Below are 21,457 nucleotides of genomic sequence, written 5' to 3'. Positions count from 1 at the left end.
TTGTGATCTTTTCTTTTGCTCCCTGCTATGTTTTGTTTCCTCTGAGTTCTGTTGTTCTCTCTATTGATTTAGGTGTCTGATGTTCATGTTGGAAGCTTTCTGTAATTCTGATAGTCTCTGGATTTCCTTTAATATTTAAGAGGGAAGTTGTAACAAGTTGTGTCTCAGTTCAGAGGGATACTTCTCACCCCTCTTGTACTCCATCATGCTTCTCCCCTTCTGACTCCGAACTTCTTTTAAGTAGGTCTGATCAGCTAATCAAAGAAAAATCCTCTTCTCTCTTGCCAGGAGGATATACACTAAGTTTCCATATTCAGGGAGCAGAGCTGGAGGAAAGAACTGAAGGCACACCAGAGGGTTCCCATCACTTTAGAATTCCCTCTGCAAGCCCTTAATTAATACAATTTCATGTTTTACTAAGTCAGTTACCACTTCTTTATCTCCTTTTACCTTCTGTTCTTGCTTCCCTTCCCATTGGTTCTCCTTGTAGGCTTACAACTACCTTAGTGAGATAATGGGAGAGAATAGAGATAAATAAATGCACTTAATCTGCCATGTTTAGTTTATCTCTTTTAATCTGAATTTTATTAAGTCATGTTCTGCTTAGAAACTCAGTGGCCCCTTAATTATATCCAGGAAAAAAATCAAGCTATTCCAAATTATTTTCACGGCATCTCTATATTTTTTCCTATTCAATTTCACTTGCCATATTTTATTTCAGGTGTGTTATTCCTGTTTGCCCACCAAAACTGTGCTCTTCATCTCTCTTGGAGTGCTGATTTCATCTTCCTTGTGTTTATTTCACTGCCTTTTAATTCTGCCCAGAACTCTCTTCTATTTTCTTTCTTGTTTTTTTTCTTTTTTTGCTTTCTTGTTTTACCACAAAAATGTATCTTTAATAAGCACAATCTTTTCTAAACTCAGACTAGTCAATCATGTGAATGGTATTTTATGGCATCCAAGGCAATTTTTTTTAAAAAAACTAAACCTCTAATATTCTCTCCATATGCATGTTTTCTTTGTTTCTATTAAAATACCACTTATTTAATAATTTTATTATGAATTTATCATATATACAAAAGAGTATATGACATACACATACATTTAAAGAATAATACTAAGATGAACATCTGTGTACTAATCACCTAGATCAAGAATCAGAATGTTACCAATACCTTAGAAATGTCCTATCCCTCTCCTTCTCCCATTCCCACCTGCTTACACATAATCACTGTCCTGATTTTGTTTGCATTTGTATTTACATTTCTGTGCTTTTTTAAAAACTAGTTTTGCCATAAAATGTCTTATTAAACAATATGCAACTGCATGGAGAAATAGAAAAATCTACTATATAGTTAGAGATTCAAAACTCCTCTTTTAGTAATTGACAGATCCAGCAGGCAGAAAATCAGTAAGGACATAATTGAACTGAACAGCAGCATCAATCAAGTGTATCCAATTGACATTTAAAGATTATCTCTTCCAACAACAGCAGAATACACATTCTTAAGTTCATATGGAACACTGACCATGACACATCATATCCTGGGTCATAAAATACATTTTAAGAAATTTTAAAAAATATAAAGTATATAAAGTATGCTCTCAAAATACAATGTAATTAAGCTAAGAATCAGTAATAGAAAGATAGCTGGAAAACCCCCAGAGATTTGGAGATTAAACACTTCTAAATAACACATTAGTTAAGGAAGAAATCACAACTGAAGGTAAAAAATATTTTAAACAAAAAGAAAATGAAAAATGTTTTGAACAAATGAAAAAATAAAACAATAAAATTTGAGGGCTGCAGTGAAAGCAAGGCTTAGAGGGAAATGTATGGCATCAATGCATATATTAGAAAAGAAGAAAGATCTAAAGTCAATACTCTAAGCTTCCACCTTGGAAAACTAGAGGAAAAAAAAAAGCGATACAAACCTAAAGGAAACAGAAAAAAAAAAATTGCAACAGAAATCAGTAAACTGAAAACAGAAGAATAGTAGAGAAAACCAGATGCCTTAATACCAAAACCAGGTAAATACATTACTGGTAGAGTTGCAGACCTTTTGAATTCAACAATGTATAAAAAGAATTATATACCATGACCAAACGGGGTTTATTCCAGTTATTCATGTCTGGTTCAGCATGAAAAATCTGTTAATATGATCCATCATATAAAAGATTTAAAAAGAAAAAAAGCATATAATTACATCAACAGATGCAAAAAAGCATTTGACAAAATCTGACACCCATTTGTGATAAAAGCTCTCAGATAACAAGCAATGGAGGGAAACTCCTTCAACTTGATAAAGGAGCATCTATAAAAAAACATACAAAATACTTAATAGTGAGAAATTAGATCCATTTCTCCTATGAACAAAAGCAAAGATGTCTCCTCTTACCACTCCTATTCAGTATCACACTGATAGTATCTTACTGTCTACCATAGTAAGATAAAAAAATAAAACAAAAGGCATACATGATTGAGAAAGAAGTAACAGAATGTTCTTTATTTGCAGATGACATGATTATCTATGCAGAAAAAATTTCTGAGAACAAAGAACACATTTAAAAAATCCTGGAACTAATAAGTAATTGTAGCAAGGTTGCAGGATACAAGGTTAATATACGAAAGTCAATTCTTTTGCTTTACAAAACTAGTTAACTGACATAAATGTATTATTAAACAATATTTTTTTTATTTTTCAGGTTTGTACCTTATATAGATGGAATCATACTGTATTTTTCCTCCATGACTTGCCTTTTTCATTCAATGTTATGTTTGTGAAATTCACTCATGTTGATTTGTATTGCTGTGTTTGATTCATTTTTACTGCTGTATAATGCATATATTCTATAGCATAACTATAAGATGCTTACCCATCTCTCCATGAAATGGAAATTAGAATTTCAGGGTTTTTTTTGTTATTAGAAACAATTCTGGTACAAATACACACATCTCCTGGTGCACTTGTGCATGGATTTCTGTAGAATATATGCTGCTATTGAATTGCTGAACTATTGGTATGGGCATCTTTAACTTTGCAGGATAATGTAAAATTACCTTTCAAATTGGTTGTGCAATATAAGTGTTCCCATTGTTGCAGTGTGCTATATGTATATGGCCAGCCCTAGATGATAAACTAAGGAAATATTTCAAAATGCAGTGAGAAAATTAATGTAATTAAATTGTTACACTAGGAAATATTCACTTAATGCAAAGAAAACAATAGAGGAACAGAGGAAGAAAAAATACAGGAGAAATAAATAAAATGGCAGATATAGAATCATCTGTATCAATAATAACATTAAATGTGAGTATACTAAACAGTCTAACCAAATGGCAGGGATTATCAGACTGATAACAAAATAAGTTCCAACTATATGGTGTCTATAGGAGATACAGTTAAGATTAAAAAATACAAATACATTGAGGGGCACTTGGGTGGCTCAGTCGGTTAAGCACTTAACTTCAGCTCAGGACATGATCTCAGGGTGCTGGAATTAAGCCCTACGTTGGGCTACCTGCTCAGCAGGGAGTCTGCTTCTCCTTTTCCCCTTGCTCTTCCCCTGTGTGCTCTCTCTTTTTCTCAAATAAATAAACAAGTAAAATCTTAAAAGAATAGAGGAATGTTGAAAGTAAAGGGCAGAAAAATATGTTATGCAAAAGCAACCAGAGAAAGCTGGACTGGCTATAGTAATATTAGAGATGATAACCTTAAAGCAAAAACAATACAAAATAAAGAAGAACTTTTTCTAATGTCAAGATACTCTGTCATTCATCAGGAAAGTATAATAATTACAAACATATTCATCTGACAACAGAGACCCCAAACACATGAAGTAAAACCTGACAGAATGAAGGGGAGAAATAGACAATTTAACAACAATAGTTGGAGACTTTGATATACCACTTTCAATAATGGATAGAACAACTAGCAAAACATCAACAAGGAGATAGAACACTTAAACAGCACTCTATACCAACTAGACCTAACAGACATCTATAGGATACTCCACCCAACAACAGCAGACTATACATTCTTCACAAGTGGACAAGGAAAATCCTCCAGGACAGGCTATATATTAAGCCATAAGATAAACCTCAATACATATAAAAGAACTGAAATCACACAAAATATTTCCTCGGACAACAAATAAATGAAATTAGATGTCATATGGCTCACAATTTCAATCCTAGGTATACACCCAGGAGAAATAAAAACATTATGTCTAGGGATGCCTGGGTGGCTCAGCAGTTGAGTGTTTGCCTTTGGCTCAGGGCATGATCCTAGCTCGGAGATTGAGTCCTGCATTAGGTCCCGCCTGCTTCTCCCTCTGCCTATGTCTGTGCCCCTCTCTGTCTCTCATGAATAAATAAGTAAAATCTTAAAAAAAAAAACCATTATGTCTACACAAAGACTTGTAAATAAAAGTTCACAGTAGCCTTATTCATAATAGTCTACATAAAAGTAGACACAACCAAAATGTCCATCAACTGAAGAACAATTTTTTTAAAAAGTTGGTATATCCATATAATGGAATATTATTTGGCAATTTTTATTCCTTTTTAGGAATGAATATTGAAACATGCTACAACATGGATGAACCCTGAAAACATTATGCTGAAAGAAGCCAGTTGCAAAAGACCATATATTGTATGATTCTCTTGATATGAAACATTCGGAATAGGCAAATCCATAGAGACAGGAAATAGATGAGTAGGACCAAGGGCTGGGAGGAGGAGGGAATAAGGTTTCTTTTTGAGGTGATAGAAATGTTCTAGATTTAAACAGTAGTGATAGTTATACAATTCTGTAAATAGACTAAAAACCATTAAATTGTACACTTTAAAAGGGCGAATCATGTGTTTATGAAGTTCCATAAAGATATTAACAATAGAGAAGAAACAAATGATACCTATAACCTTCCTACTTGCCTGCTAAGTCAGACAAGCCTTTAGTTGGTTTTATAATTACTGTTTCTCCTACCTCCCCATCTCCCAAGGTTTTATAAAATCAGCAGGAATTTTAGCCCCAGATTATTATGATTATTTAAAAAACATCTCCTCTTTCTGAATGTCACCCTTTACTTTACCCATGGATTCAACTTCTTTGCATCTCCTGAAATGTGTCTGCTTTCTCAGGTCTCTGCTTGAAAGCTTTTGTATATGCAGCCTCTCTGTTTGGAATGCTCTCCCAATTGGCTTTTATTTCTTTTCAAGCATGCAGATGTCACCTCTTTAGAGAAGTCCTCCTTGATTCCCTTTTATCTAAGACTTTGTTGGTCCACACTCTCTTCCATTTCATCTGGGTTCACCTCTATCGTAACATCTATTTATCTGTCTCCCCAAATAAGGGAACGTTATTGAGGGTAGGAATTGTATCTTTTAGTTATAATCACCTTGCCCTGTGCCTAGTTGTAACAGAGTAAGAAAGGCTGTCTTAACCCCATAATCACTTCCTAATTTAATAGTAACAGATTTTATCTTTCAGGTGGAATTTGTTTTGTGTATGTGTGTGTACTGACAGTGATAATGATTGTAGCATCAGTTACACCACTATGGTTCATTTTTCTGAACTGGCAGGAAACATTTTGAGATATTTCTAGGATTTGCTGACATCCTGAATGAGGCTCTTGAACTGAAGTTTAGATATTAATACCATTTGTAAAACTATAAGTTGATAACTAGTTCTGATTATTACATTTTTTTGTGTATCATGAAAGAAGCTACTTGGAAACTACATATAAGATATTATATGGAATTCCACTAGGGTTTTAAAATTTCTTTTACTTTAAATTTCTGACAGTTATTTTATAAATTTAAAAAATAAAGTTTATATATGAAATTTTAAAATAAATACCCATTCTTCATTTTATCATGTGGAAAATAAACTTTTCTCTTCAGAGTTGTGTATATGATAGGCTTCTGTCCCAAAGTGGCCAACTGCCTGCTAAGTATTAAGGAATACTGTAAAAAAAAAAATCATTTTTTCACTTTCTGTAGACAAAATTATTTTGAAATTAAATCATGATATATTTAATTTGTTATTTTAGCTAAGACATGATTTATATTTATACATTTACCACATTTTCAGGATCAGTTTTTTTAATCATATAGCTTCTTCCCTGTTGAACTTTATGAATCATAAAGAAGGTATAATATCATTTCCAACATGTTGAAAACACTATACATAATCAGATTGCCGAATGAACTGAGATTATGGGGACCTTTAAATAAATATCCTCATGTGTTAATTTTAATGAAATAAGTAGTGGAGTTTCTAAAACTAATCTGTTAGAATTATGTCTATATGGATCTGACTTCAAAACAACATATTCTTTCTTTTTTAAAAAAATATTTTATTTATTTGGGAGAGAGAGCATGAGCAGGGGGAGGGGCAGAGAGAGAGAGAGAGAGAGAGAGAGAGAGAGAGAGAGAGCGGAGCAGACTCCCCGCTGAGTGCAGAGCAGCGGGGACCTTACTGGGGCCCCACACGGGGATCCACTAGGGGATCCACCCCCGGGATCCATGTGGGGCTCCATTCCAGGACTCTGAGATTATGACCTGAATCCAGGTCAGACACTTAATCAGCTGAGCCACCCAGGGGCCCCCAACATATTCTTTCAAGGTAGGTTTCAAATGATATCTGGAGGCTTTAACAAAAATTCTTAGTATAACAATGGATCTGACATCTTTCCTTTTTTTTTTTTTTTAAAGATTTTATTTATTCATGAGAGACAGAGAGAGAGAGAGAGAGACAGGCAGAGACACAGGCAGAGGGAGAAGCAGGCTCCATGCAGGGAGCCAAATGTGGGACTCGATCCAGGGTCTCCAAGATCATGCCCTGGACTGAAGGCAGCGCTAAACCGCTGAGCCACCGGGGCTGCCCTCCTCTTTTTCTTTCTTTCTTTCTTCTTCTTTTTTTTAATGCTATTTAAGGAGAAGTTGAATTGACTGGAATTTTTCCTAATTGGTATTTTTGGAATAGAGACAATGGTGTCATTATGGGGAATCCTTAGAATAAAAAATCAGATGAGGGCCAGTCTAAAATTCCATGGCTTCTGGGGCACCTGGGTGGCTCAGATGATTGTGGGTCAGACTCTTGATTTTGGCTCAGGTCATGATCTCAGAGTCATGAGATCCAGGCTAGGGTGTGCTCCATGCTCAGCATGGACTCTGCTTGAGATTCTCTCTCCCTCTCTGAGTCTCTGCCCCCTTGTTCTGCTCATGTGCTCGCTCTCTCTCTCTCTCTCTCTCTCTCTCTCAAAATAAATAAATACAAATCTTTAATTAAAATAATGTAAAAAAAATTCCATGGCTTTCTTCTGCCCTAATTTTCCAATAAAGTTCCAGTAAATTTCCTAGAAATGTCAACCATCAACAAAGGAGCCTTTGAGATTGCTATGATAAGTGTCAGAGTATATTCATTGGGACTATGGGATTATCTAATAACCTAATTTTGGGAGTGAATGTGGTTAGGTAAGACCTCCCTGAAGAATATACATTTATTGATTTTGATAAAGAAGTATAGGTTTGCCTGGCATATAAAAAATAATGGATATTTTAAATTTTATTTCTGAAAATCTTATTCACTATTCAGAATTTAAAATACAAATATCTTTCATATAACTGCAAAGGAAAGGAATAAATGTAGCATAGCATAAGACAGGAAGAAAATATAGTAAGTGATGTATACCAACAAAATAATAGAAAAGAGGATAGGTTAAGAAAAGGTTAGCGCAATCATACAAACAAGCTTAAAAATGTTTTTCTGTTAAGAGGATAATTCATTGTCATTAAAGATAACTTTATTAGATGGAAAAATTTAAAACATAGAAATTATAAAAATTAAAAACACATTTATTTCTAGAATTTACCAAATGTAGGCTACTGTTATGTATCCATGTTTTATAACTAGAGGTCTATATAAACATGATTTTTAATATTAGCATAATAATCCATTGAGTGAATTATCATCTATTTAACATACTCCCCTACTGGATATTTAGGTAATTTTAGGTTTTCACTATTATAAATATTATTGCCATGGATATCATCAGACATAGTCTTTCCCAGTAAGAACTATTTCTTTAATCTTAGATTCTTGGAAATGTGATTACTGGGTCAAATGCTATGAACACTTAAGAAATAATTGATACATATTATTGAAACAATTTCTAAACGGATGGTGCCAGTTTATTTTATTATTAGTAATCTATGACAGAACAACTTTTACTTATGCAGATGTCAAACTCTGTTATTATTTTAAAAAGTATTTTTCTAGTTATAACATCAATATATGGTTATGGAAACTTAAAATACTTTTTGTTTATCTCACCTGTTTTTTCAGCAGCATTTGATACATTGGACCAATCTTCCCCTTTGAAACACTCTTACTTTGCTTCCGTGTTACCATTTGCTCCTTGCTCTATTAGAGATCTCCAGAGCTTGGTCCTACATTCTCTTCCTCTCAGTACCCTTCTCATGTACATTTTCTTCCTAGGTAATCTCATTCAATCATATGGCCTCAAGTATCATTCAATTCCTATAAAACTGCTCAAATTGTTTGGCCCTGATCCCAAATTTTATATCTAGTTCATGATCTGTGTATCTAACTAGACTTTTAACAGTGATTTTGCTTGTCTTAGAAACACTTCAAATCAATATGTACAAAACTGCACTGCTGCCTCAGGGCTCTGCCTTCTAAGCCTGCATTTGTAAATATTTGTTGAATGAATAAAGAAGAAAAAAATCTCACCACCCAGAAGAGTATAGTTCTTTCAGAATATAGCTATGAGAAGAGCGTTCTGTATAGAATGAACAACAGTTACAAAGGCTCTGAGGGAGGAGAGGAATTATTATGGCTGAGGAATTGAAAGGAAGATAATGGCTAGAATATAGTAAGAAAGAAATAGTACAGGAAAAGGTTAGATAAAATATAGACAGAAATCACACCATGCTAAACGTTGTCGGTCCTGGAAAATAGTTTGGATTTTATTCTTAGTACCATAGGCAAATGTTAAAGACATTTTAAAATATAACTATTTTATTTTGAAATAGTTTGACTCACAGGAATTGAGTCAGCTATTCCCAATGACAGCAGCTTATATAATCTTAGTGCATGTCAAAACCAGGAAATTGATGATATAACACTATTAACTTCGGTACGAACCTTATTATGATTTCATCATTCTTTTTTTTTTTTTTACAAGTGCTCCTTTTGCACAGTTCTGTGAAATTTTATCACATGTCTAGTTTTATGTAACCATCACAATATAGAGCTGTTATAGAATACGGATTATGGAACTGTTCAATCACAAATAAGAAACTCCCTCAAAAAAAAAAAAAAAAAAAAAGAAAGAAAAAGAAAAAGAAACTCCCTCATGTTAACCTTTAAAAGTCACAACTGCCTGCTAACTCTAATTTCTGGCAACCACTTCTCTGTTTTAAATGACTGCAGTTTTGTCACCTCTAAAATCTCCTATAAATGGAATCATACAGTATGCAACACTTAAAATTGGCTTTTTAACTCAGCATCCATCCAAGTTGTTAGGTATATCAATAGTGCATTCTTTAAACATGAAAGATATAACTATAAAATCCTTAGAAGAAAACAAACATTGAATCTGGCATTGATTTCTTAGATATGACTCCAAAGGCACAGGCAACTAAAGGAAAAACTGACAAATTGGACTTCATTATACAAATAGCCAAAAAGCACACAAAAGGATACTCAACATCCCTAATCATTACAGAAATGCAAATTAAAACCATGGTGGCATACAACTTCACCTCCGTTAGGATAGCTATTATTAAAAATAAATGTTTTACTGACAAGTTTTGCCAAACATCTGACAAAGAATTAATGCCCATCCTTCTCAAACTCTTTCAAAAAAGAAGGGAATGCTCCCAACTACATTTTACAAGGCCAGCATTACCCTGATACCAAGCCAGAAAAGGACACTACCAGAAGACAAATAGTCCAACATTCCTGTGAATATAGGTGCAAAATTCTCAACTACAGACTAGCCAACCAAATTCACTTGCTCATTAAGAAGATCACACGTTAAAAAAAAAATCACACGTGATGATCAAGTGGGATTTATCCCTGCAATGCAAGAATGGTTCAACATATACAAATCAACAAATGAGTTACATCATGTTAATAGAATGAAAGACAAAATCATATGATTATCTCGGTAGACATAGAAAAAAACATTTGACAACATTCAACATCTGTTTATGATAAAAAACTCTTTTATAAATTCCATGTAGATGAAATGTACCTTAACATAACAAAGGCAATATCTGACAAGATCATAACTAATACTGTACTCAATGGTGAAAGATTGAAAATTTTTTCTCTAATATTAGGAACAAGACAAGGGTTCCCACCCTCAACTCTTATTCAACACAGTACTGGAAGCCCTAACCAGAGAAATCAGGCAAGGAAAGAAAAGGCATCAGAATAGGAAAGGGGAAGGTAAAATTGTCTCTGCTGATGATACGACCTCCTAAAATTCTACCAAAACCCCCATTAGATCTAATCCAAAAGTTATTAAAGTTGCAGGATACAAATTAAAATACAAAATCAGTGGTATTTCTATATACTAACAATAAATAGAAATAAAGAAAATGATCTCATTTATAATAGCATCCAAACAAAAAAAATACTTAGGAATAAAATTAGCCAAGAAGGTGAAAGGTCTGTGCTCTGAAAACTATAAGACATTGTTGAAAGAAATTAAGGAAGACAGAAATAAATGGAAAGGTATTTTCGTGTTTATTAGAAGAATCAATATGGTTAAAATGTCCATATTACTGAAAACCATCTATAGATTCAATGTAATCTCTATTAAGAGTTTGATGGCATTTTTCTGCAGTGGTAGAAAAAAAGAATCCTAAAATTTCCATGGAACCAAAAGAGATTCCAAATAACCAAGGCAATCCTGAGAAAGAATAAAGCAGGAGGCATCACACTTCCTGATTTCAAACTATGCTATAAAGCTACAGTAATCAAAACAGGGTGGTACTGACATAAAAACAGACAAATAGATAATTGGAACAGAACTGAAAGTCCCGAAATAAACTGAAGCAGAGGTAGTCAACTAGTACTTGACAAAGGAGCCAAGAATACTCAATGGAGAAGAGTGTCTTCAATAAATGGTGCTAAGGAAAATTCATGAGTAAAAGCATGACACTAGACCCTATCTTACAATACTCACAAAAATTAACTCAAAATTAATTAAAATATTAGATGTAAGGCCTGAAACTATAAAACTCTTAGAAGAAAACAGGAAAAAAAGCTCCTTGACATGGGTGTTGGCATTGATTTTTTTTGTGGTATGAAGCAGCACAAGAAACAAAATCAAAATTAAATAAATGGGACAACATCAAATTTAAAAAGCTACTGCACAAAGAGAGAAACAATCAATAAAGTGAAAATACAACTTATGGAATGGGAAAATATTTGCAAAGCCCTACCTGATAAGGGATTAATATTGAAATCATTTAAAGAACTCATATAACTCAACAGCTAAAAGCCAAATAATCTTATTGAAAAATGCTAAAAGAAAAAAAGCCTGAACAAGCATTTCTCCAAAGAAGACATAAAAATGACCAATGGGTACTTGAAAAGATTCTCAACATTACCAGTTATTAGGAAAATGCAAATCAAACCCACCTTGAGATGATACCTCATGCCTGTTAGCATAGCCTTAATAAAAAAGACAAGTGATAACAAATGCTGGCCTGGATGTGGAAGAAAGGGAACCCTTGCGCATTGGTGCAACTGGTATAGTCACTACGGAAAACAGTATAGACGTTTGTCAAAAAAACAAAAATAGAATGACCATATGATCTAGCAATTTCACTTCTGGGAATATATTCAAAGGAAATGAAAACACTAACTCAAAAGATATATGCACCTCCATATTCATAGCAGCATTATTTACAATAGCAAACATATGGAAAAAACCTGTTTCCATTGACAGATGAAAAAGATAAAGAAGTTGTAATATACCATATATAGTTATTAAACCACAAAACCCCAAGGAAATCCTGCCATTTGTGACAACATGAGGGCATTATGCTAAGTGAAGTAAGTCAGAGAAAGACAAATACTGGATGATCTCACTTATATGTGAAATCTTCTATAAAAAACAAACTTATGGAAAAAGAGATCAGATTAATGACTACCAGAGGCAGGCAGTTAGGGAAGGAGAATTGGAGAAAGGTGGTGAAAGACACAAACTTCAGTTATAAGATAAAGTACTAGGGATGTGATGTATAGCATGGTGACTACTGCTAACACTGCTGTATGGTATAAGGGAAAGTTGTTAGTGGAGTAAATCCTAAGAATTCTTTTTTTTTCAAAGATTTTTATTTATTTATTCATGAGAGAAAGAGAGAGAGGGAGAGAGAGAGAGAGAAAGAGAGAGAGAGGCAGAGACATAGGCAGAGGGAGAAGCAGGCTCCATGCAAGGAACCCAATGTGGGACTCAATCCCAGGGGTCCAGGATCATGCCCTGGGCCAAAGGCAGGCACTAAACTGCTGAGCCACCCAGGGATCCCCTAAGAATTCTCATCACAAAAAGAAAGTACCTTTCTCTCTCTCTCTCTTTCTTTCCTTTTTCTTTTTATTGAATCTATATGAGATAATGGATGTTGACCCAGTGTGTTGTGGTAATCACTTCACAATATACATAAGTCAAGCCTTAAACTGACACAGTATGTCAATTTTATCTCAGTAAAATTGGAAAACATTAAAAATAAAATTTAAAAAAGAAGAGTGACTTCAGCAAGATGACAGAAGTTCTCCCACAAAAACAACAATTTGACAACTCTCCATGAAGAAAAATAGCTTTGGGAGAGCTCCAGAGTATAATTAAGAAATTTCAGCAACCCAGTGGAGCACAAAAACTGAAGTTGGTGCACAGAAAAGTACAGGAAGCATTTAACCTGCATTATTCTAACTCTCAGGCCAGCACAGTTCAATGCTAAGAGGAATTCTGCTGGCTACAACTCCCCATGGAGAGGAGAGCAGGGAAACCCCAGCAGTTCTCACCACCACCACCGTGGACCTCCACAGCTTTCTCTACTGAGGACCCTCACAGTCTCCACCACTGTGGACCCCAGTATATGAAAGCATAAATCTCATTGGCAAAGAAAATTATGTAGACAAATACAGAACAATGTAAAATTGTAATGGTGATGCACAAATTACTTTTAATGCTAATCTAAAAGTTACGGAAGAAAAATTTGTTAAAGTATATACAACACAAGAAGTAAAAACTTATCTGTGGGCAGCCCTGGTGGCTCAGTGGTATAGAGCCACCTTCAGCCCAGGGTGTGATCCTGGAGACCTAGGATGGAGTCCTGCATCAGGCTCCCTGCATGGATCCTGCTTCTCCCTATGCCTAGGTCTCTGCCTCTCTCTCTCTCTCTGTCTCTCATGAATAAATAAATAAAAAACAAACAAACAAACAAACAAAACTGTATCTGTGAAGTCCATCTGGTCCAGTGTGTCATTCACAGCCCTTGTTTCCTTGTTGATCTTTTGCTTAGATGATCTGTCCATTGCTGTGAGTGGGGTGTTAAAGTCCCTACTATTATTGGATTATTACCAATGTGCTTCTTTAATTTTGTTATCAATTGACATATAACTGGCTGCATCCATGTTAGGGGCATAAATATTTACAATGGTTAGATCTTCTTGTTGGATAGACCCTTTAGTTATAATATGGTATCCTTCCTCATCTCTTATTACAGTGTTTGGTTTAAAATCTAATTTGTCAGGACACTTAGGTGGCTCAGTGGTTGGGCATCTGCCTTGGACTCAGGGCATGATCCTGGAGTACTGGGATCGAGTCCCACATTGGACTCCCTGCATGGAGCCTGCTTCTCCCTCTGCCTCTCTATCTATCTGTGTCTCTCATGAATAAATAAATAAATAAATAAATAAATAAATAATAAAATAAAATAAAATAAAATAAAATAAAATCTAATTTGTCTGATATTAGGATTGCCACCCCAGTTTTCTTTTGATGTCCATTGGCATGATAAATGGTTTTCTATTCCATCATTTTAAATCTGGAGGTGTCTTTGGGTCTAAAATGAGTCTCTGCAGATAGCATATTGATAGGTTTTGCTTTTTTATACAACTGATACCATGTGTCCTTTGATTGGGGCATTTAGCCCATTTAATTCAGAATAACTATTTTTTAAGATTTTATTTATTTATTCATAGAGATGCAGAGAGAGAGAGAGAGAGAGAGAGAGGCAGAGACACAGGCAGAGGGAGAAGCAGGCTCCATGCAGAGAGCCCAACGTGGGACTCCATCCAGGGTCTCCAGGATCACGCCCTGGGCTGCAGGTGGCGCTAAACTGCTGCGCCACTGGGGTTGCCCCAGAATAACTATTGAAAAATATGTATTTAGTGCCATTGGATACCTAGGAATAAACTTAACCAAAGGGGCGAAAGATCTGTACTCAGAAAACTACAGAATGCTCATGAAAGAAGTTGAGAAAGACACAAAGAAATGGAAAAATGTTCCATGTTCACGGATTAGAAGAAAAATATTGTTTAAATGCCTATGCTATCTAGAGCAATCTAAACATTCAATGTAATCCCTATGAAAATACCATCAATTTATTGCACAGAGTTGGAACAAACAATCCTAAAATTTGTTGGAACCAGAAAAGACCCTGAATAGCCAAAGGAATATTGAAAAAGAAAACCAAAACTGGTGGCATCACAATTCCTGACTTCAAGCTCTATTACAAAGCTGTAATCATCAAGACAGTATGGTACTGGCACAACAACAGACACATAGATCAATGGAACAGAATAGAGAACCCAGAAATGGACCCTTCTCTCTAGTCAACTAATGTTTGACAAAGCAGGAAAGAATAGCTAATGGAAAAAATATAATCTCTTCAACAAATGGCTTTGGGAAAATTGGGACAGCCACATGCAGAAGAATGAAACCAGACCACTTCCTCACATCACACAAAAATAGACTCAAAATGGATGAGAGACCTAAATGAAATAAAGGAATCCATCAAAATCCTAGAGGAAAACAGATAGTAGCCTTTATGACCTCAGCCACAGCAACTTCTAACTAGCCTTTATGACCTCAGCCACAGCAACTTCTAACTAGACACATCTCCAAAGGCAAAGGAAACAAAGACGAAAATGAACTATTGGGATTTCATCAAGAAGAAAAGCTTTTGCACAGCAAATAGTCAACATAATTAAAAGACCACCAACAGAACAGAAGACATTTGCAAATAATGTATCAGATAAAGGGCTACTATCCAAAATCTGTAAAGAACTTACCGATTCAACATCCAAAGAACAAATAATCCAATCAAAAAAATGGGCAGAAGACATGAAGAGACATCTCCAAAGAAGACATACAAATGGCCAATAGACACATGAAAAAATGCTCCACCTCATTCAGCATCAGGGAAATACAAATCAAAACCACAATGAGATATCACCTCACACCAGTCAGAAATGATAGGAAATGATAGATGTTGGTGAGGATGTGGAGACAGGGGAACCCTCTTACACTGTTGGTGGGAATGAAAGCTGGTGCATACTGGAAAATAGTATGGAGGTTCCTCAAAAAGTTGGAAATAGAGCTACCCTGCAACCCAGCAATTGCACTACTAGGTATTTATCTCAAATATACAAATGTAGTGATCTGAAGGGGCACCTGTACCCTAATGTTCATTAGCAGCAATGTCCACAATAGCCAAATTACAGAAAGAGCCCAGATGTCCATTGACAGATGAACGGATAAAGAAGAGGTAGTAGATATATACAATAGAATACTACTCAGCTATCAAAAAAATTGAAATCTTACCATTTGCAATGACATGGATGGAACTAGAGGATATAATGCTAAGTGAAATAAGTCAATCAGAGAAAGACAATTATCATATGATCTCACTCATATAGATAATTTAAGAAACAAAACGGGATCACAAGGGAAGAGGAAAAAATAAAACAAGATGAAATCAGAGAGAGAAAAAAAACATAAGAGACTCTTAATCACAAGAAACAAACTGAGGGCCACTGGGAGGGTGGTGACAGGGTAACTGGGTGATGAACATTAAGGAGGGTACGTGATGTAATGAGCACTAGGTATTATATAAGACTGATGGATCACTGAGTTCTACCTCTGAAACCAATAATACATTATATGTTAACTAACTGAATTTAAATATAAATAAAATAAATAAATGTCAAAAAGAATACAAAGGGGGCATAGTAAAAATGTAGAGTTTCTATATGCAATTGAAGGTGTTCTATCAACTTAAAGTAGACACTTTAACTACAAGATACTTTATCCAAGCCTCAAGGTAATCACAAAGAAAAAAACCTATAGTAGATATACAAAAGATAAAAAGAATCAAAGCAAAACGCCCTCATCAAATAGCAAAAGAAGATATGAAAAGAGAAAGAGAGGAACAATGCAGCTGCATATTAGACAGAAAACAATGCACAAAAATGGTAAAATTGATAGGTCCTCACCTATCAACAATTTCTTAACTGTAAATGGATTAAACTCCCTAGTCAAAAGTGTCTGACTGGTTGAATGTCTGAATGGTTAAAAGCAGCAACAACAAACCAAGATCCAGCAATTTGTGGTCCACTAGAGATTCACTTTATATAAGACACACATAGGCTAACAGTGAAGGGATAGAGAAAGGCTAGGATGGGCAAATTGGGCATGATGGCTCTAGCCCTGATGGGCAGCGCCTCCTCTTCACCTAGGTGCTGGTGGTGATCAAAGAGTAGCCATGTCCCCTCATGAGACTGTTCCCAGGCTTTCTGTGCCTGAGCCTAGTGACCATATAGCTGGTGCAGAGGATGTGGACTCTGGAACTGTTCACCCATCCCTATAAGTGAACATGATAAGTGGTACCATGGTGGCAGCAGATGGCAGGAAGGGGAACCACCAGCAGTATGTGTGCAATGGAGGGAAATTATGCTAGTCACTCCAGGCTATCTTTGTTCAGAGTTACCTTGATCAAGGGACACAGGTCTTAAAAAATAGCACTGAGAAATAGGGCTATTTATCCAAATATATCACCTTTTTGTGTCATCTGTTTTTAACCTGTTTATGTCTAGAACATCTTCATTGGGTTTCTAGGAAGAGGCTCAATGTTTGTGGTTTCACCAGACCAGTTTCAGGGACTGCTAAAAATTAATCCAGACTGGAAAACCCATAGACTTCTTGATTTCAGTGCTGGAAATGGAGAAGTCACAAAAATTATGAGCCCTCACTTTGAAGACATGTATGCCACTGAGCTATCTGAAATTATGATATGGCAGCTTCAGAAGAAGAAATACAGAGTACTTGGTATAAATGAATAACAGAATAAAGGCCTCCAGTACAATGTCATCAGTTGCTTCAATTTGCTAGACTGCTATGATGAGCCCATAAGTTATTAAAAGAGAAGTGTCTTGGAGCCTACCAGAGGCAGGGCCATTTTTGCCCTGTTTTTACCCTTTCCTCACTATGCAGAAAACAGGTGGCAAGTGGGAAAAACCATCAGAAATTTTAGAAATCAAAGTACAGAATTGAGAAGAACAAGTGAGTAGTCTGCCTAAAGTTTTCAGAAAAGCTGGTTTTGTAATTGAAGCTTTCACCAGACCACCATACCTGTGTGAAGGCAACACGTATAATGACTACTACATTCTGGATGATGCAGTTTTTATTTTCAAACCAGTACAAACACATGGAAGCCCAAGTCCTTAGAGCCCATTCCAAGAATGTATATTCCAGAAGAGGGTCTGTGTTTGCATTACATGGAGGGAGGACCTTTGGGGACTGCCATTCTGAATATCATGTAGGAATTTAAAAAGCCAAAATACTGATTATTTCTTTGTAATGTGCAAAAGCAGTATTTTTAAAAAACAAAAACCTAACTCTTTGAGGATTCTTATCAACTCTTCACTCAGTAATATAGGTCATGCTCTGATTATGGAAGATATTTTCTCTACTTAATTCCCAGTCAAAGCAATAGTCATGAATTCATATGGAACCAATAAATATGGATTGCTTTTAATAAAATGAAGACTGGCAATAAAGCTGTCCATTCATTTGCAAATATTTTGTTATAAAATATAGCCAGTGATATTCTTTAATATTAAGAAATTCTGTCATTATTTTAAAAATGTCTTAATCATGCTAATAAACATTTTGGAGGTGAAAAAAAGTGAAGGGATAAAAATATATTCCATGCAAATGGTAACCAAAACAAAGCAGAAATGACTCAGTTATATCACAGAAAATAGAATTTTAAGTCAAAAACTGTCTTTAGAGATAAAATTATTATATAATGATAAAAACATCCATTAAACAGGACAATATAACAATTATATATACACTCAACATCAGAACACCTAACTATATAAAGCAAATACTAATTGGAAGACAGATACAGCAATACAATAATAGTAGGAATCTTTAATGTCCCACTTTCAATAATATTAAAACACCCAGATAGAAAAACAATTTAAAAAAAAACAGCTGACTTGAACAACACTATAGACCAAATGGACCTAACAGACATATACAGAACTTTTCACCAACAGCAGAAGAAAACACATTCTCCTCAAGTGCATATTTTCCAGCATAGATCATGTGAGGTCAAAAAACATCTTAAAAATGTAACAGGATTAAAATCATTCCAAGGGGATGCCTGGGTGGCTCAATCAGTTAAGCATTTGCCTTCAGCTCAGGTCATGATCCCAGGACCCTGGGATTGAGTCCCACACTGGGCTCCCAGTTCAGTGGGGAGCCTACTTCTCCTTATGTCTGCTGTTCCCCCTGTTTGTGCTCTCTCTCTCTGACAAATAAATAAATAAAATCTTTTAAAAAGTAAAAATAAAATAAAGCCATTCCAAGTATTTTTTCCAACCACAGTGCAATGAAACTAGAAGTCAATAACTCTAAGAAAATGTGAAGATTCACAAATACAGGAAAACCAAACAACATACTCTTAAACCATTGGACCAAGGAAGAAATCAAAAGGGAAGTTACAAAGATCTTAAGATGAATGAAAACAAAAACACAATTTATGCTACGTATCAAAGCAGTACTTAGAGGGAAGCAATGAATGCCTATATTAAAAAAGAACAATCTCAAATAAACAACCTAATTTTACACCTCAATGAACTAGAAAAAAACAAGCTAAGCACAAAGTGAGCAGAAGGAAATAAATAATAAAGATCAGAGCAGAAATAAATCAAGTAGAGAACAGAAAATAGGGATAGGGAAAAAAATCAATGAAACTAAGAGTTAGTGTTTTGAAATATAAAGAAAATGGACAAATCCTAAACTAGACTAAGAAACAAGAAGACTCAAATAAAATCAGAAATGAAAGAGGAGACATTACAACAGATGCTTCAGAAATAAAAAGAATCATAAAAGACTATTATGAAAATTATATGGTAACAAATTGGATAAATAAGAAGGGATAAACTCCTAGAAACACACAACTTACTAACATTGAATCAAGAAGACAAAGCCTGAACAGGCCAATAAGAAATTAAAAGATTGAAGCTATAATCAAATATCTCCCAAAAACAGGAAACCCAGGAACACATAGATGGGTTCATGGTGAATTCTACCAAATATTGCAAGAAGAGTTAATAAGAATTCTTCTTCAATTCTTCCAAAGACTAGAAGAAGGAATACTTCCAAACTCATTTTATGAGGCCAGCATGACCCTGATACCAATGCCAAACAAAGGCACCAGAAGAAGAGAAAACTACAGGCCACTATTTCTGATAAATATAGATGCAAAACTCCTTAATAAAACATTAGCAAACCAAATTTGACAGCACACTGAAAAGATTACACACCAGGACCAAGTGGGATTCACTCATGGGATGCAAGATGGTTTAACATATGCAAATAAATCAATGTGATATACCATATTAATAGAATGAAAGATAAAAGCCATATGATCATCTCAATAGATGCGGAAGAAGCATTTAATAAAATTCAACATTCATTCATGATCAAAAGTCTCAACAAAATAGGTATAGTAGGAATTTACATAATAAATCCTTAATGTATAAGGGATTATGTATATAGGATCTCCACAGCTAGTACAAAAACCAATGGGGAAAAACTGAAAGCTTTTCCTCCAAGACCCAGTACAAGGAAAGGACGCCCAATCTTACCACTTCTATTCAACATTGTACTGGAAGCCCTTTAGCCATAGTGATTAGACAAGAAAAAGAAATGAAAGGCATTCAAAGTAGAAATGAAGAAGTAAAATTACCTGTGTTTGTAGATGACATGATCATGTATGTAGGACATCCTAAAGAATTAACAATAAAAGACCTTGCTAGAATTCGTGAATTAATTTAGTAATGTTGCAGAATTTAAAAAAAATCAACATTCAAAAATTAGTTTCATTTATATTCACAATGAACCCTCTGAAAAGGAAATAAATAATATAATCTCATTTACAATAGCAACAACAACAAAAAGACAGGAAAGATGTGAAATATTTCTATACTAAAAATTGTAAAGCACTGGTGAAGGAAATTAAAATACAGATAAATGTAAAGATATTGCATATTCATAGATTGAAGGAATATTGCTAAAATGTCCTTACTATTTATTTATTTATTTATTTATTTATTTATTTATTTATTTTTAATGTCCTTACTATTTAAAATGCTTTACATATTCAATTCATTCCCTATCAAAATCAATGTCATTAGATATAAATAGAAAAAACAATCCTAAAATTTGTATAGAACCACCAAAGACCCCAAATAGCAAATGCAATCGTGATCAAAAAGAACAAAACTGGAGGGGTGCCTAGGTGGCTCAGTCAGTCAAGTGTCTAACTCTTGGTTTTGGCTCAATTCATGATCTCCTGAGATCAAGTCCCACACTGAGCTTTCCACTCAGTGATGAATTTGCTTCCCCTCTCCCTCCCTCTGCCCCCCCCCCCAGCTTGTGCTCTCTCTCTCTCTCTCTCAAATAAATAAATAAATCTTTAAAAAAGAAAGAATAAAGCTGGAGGCATGATGCCTCCTGATTTCAATATATATTACAAAGCCATAGTAATAAGAACATTATAGTACCACCCTCAAAATAGATTTATAGGCCAATGGAACAAAATAAAAATTCCAGCAGTAAATCCGCACATTTATGGTCAAATGATTTTTGACAAGAGTGCCAAGAATGTATATGGGGAAAGGATAGTTTCTTCAACAAATGATGTTGGAAAAACTGGATATCCACATGCAGAAGAATTAAATTGGACCCTTATCAGGCATCATATTTTAAAAACCCACTCAAAATAGACTAAAGACTTGAACATAAGACTTAAAAAAACATAAAACTACTAGAAGATAACATATGGGAAATGATTCTTGACATTGGTTTGGGCAAGGACTTTTTTGGATATGTC

At 34.7% G+C, this 21,457-nt stretch overlaps 1 protein-coding gene and 1 pseudogene across 1 annotated transcript in view; one reads left to right on the top strand and one right to left on the bottom strand.

Annotated features, from left to right (window-relative positions):
* CATSPERE (catsper channel auxiliary subunit epsilon) overlaps positions 1-21,457 on the bottom strand; it is a 177,755-nt gene that overhangs the window by 89,342 nt on the left and 66,956 nt on the right. Inside the window, exon 7 of the mRNA XM_055324355.1 lies at positions 5,862-5,968. Coding sequence (XP_055180330.1) covers positions 5,862-5,968 — 107 coding nt within the window. The remainder of the gene's footprint in view (positions 1-5,861; positions 5,969-21,457) is intronic.
* LOC129508988 (protein-L-histidine N-pros-methyltransferase-like) lies at positions 16,824-17,775 on the top strand (annotated as a pseudogene).

The sequence above is a fragment of the Nyctereutes procyonoides genome, unplaced genomic scaffold (assembly GCF_905146905.1).
Source record: "Nyctereutes procyonoides isolate TBG_1078 unplaced genomic scaffold, NYPRO_anot_genome, whole genome shotgun sequence".
Classification (NCBI taxonomy): Eukaryota; Metazoa; Chordata; class Mammalia; order Carnivora; family Canidae; genus Nyctereutes; species Nyctereutes procyonoides.
This window is presented reverse-complemented; position numbering and strand designations above follow the sequence as displayed.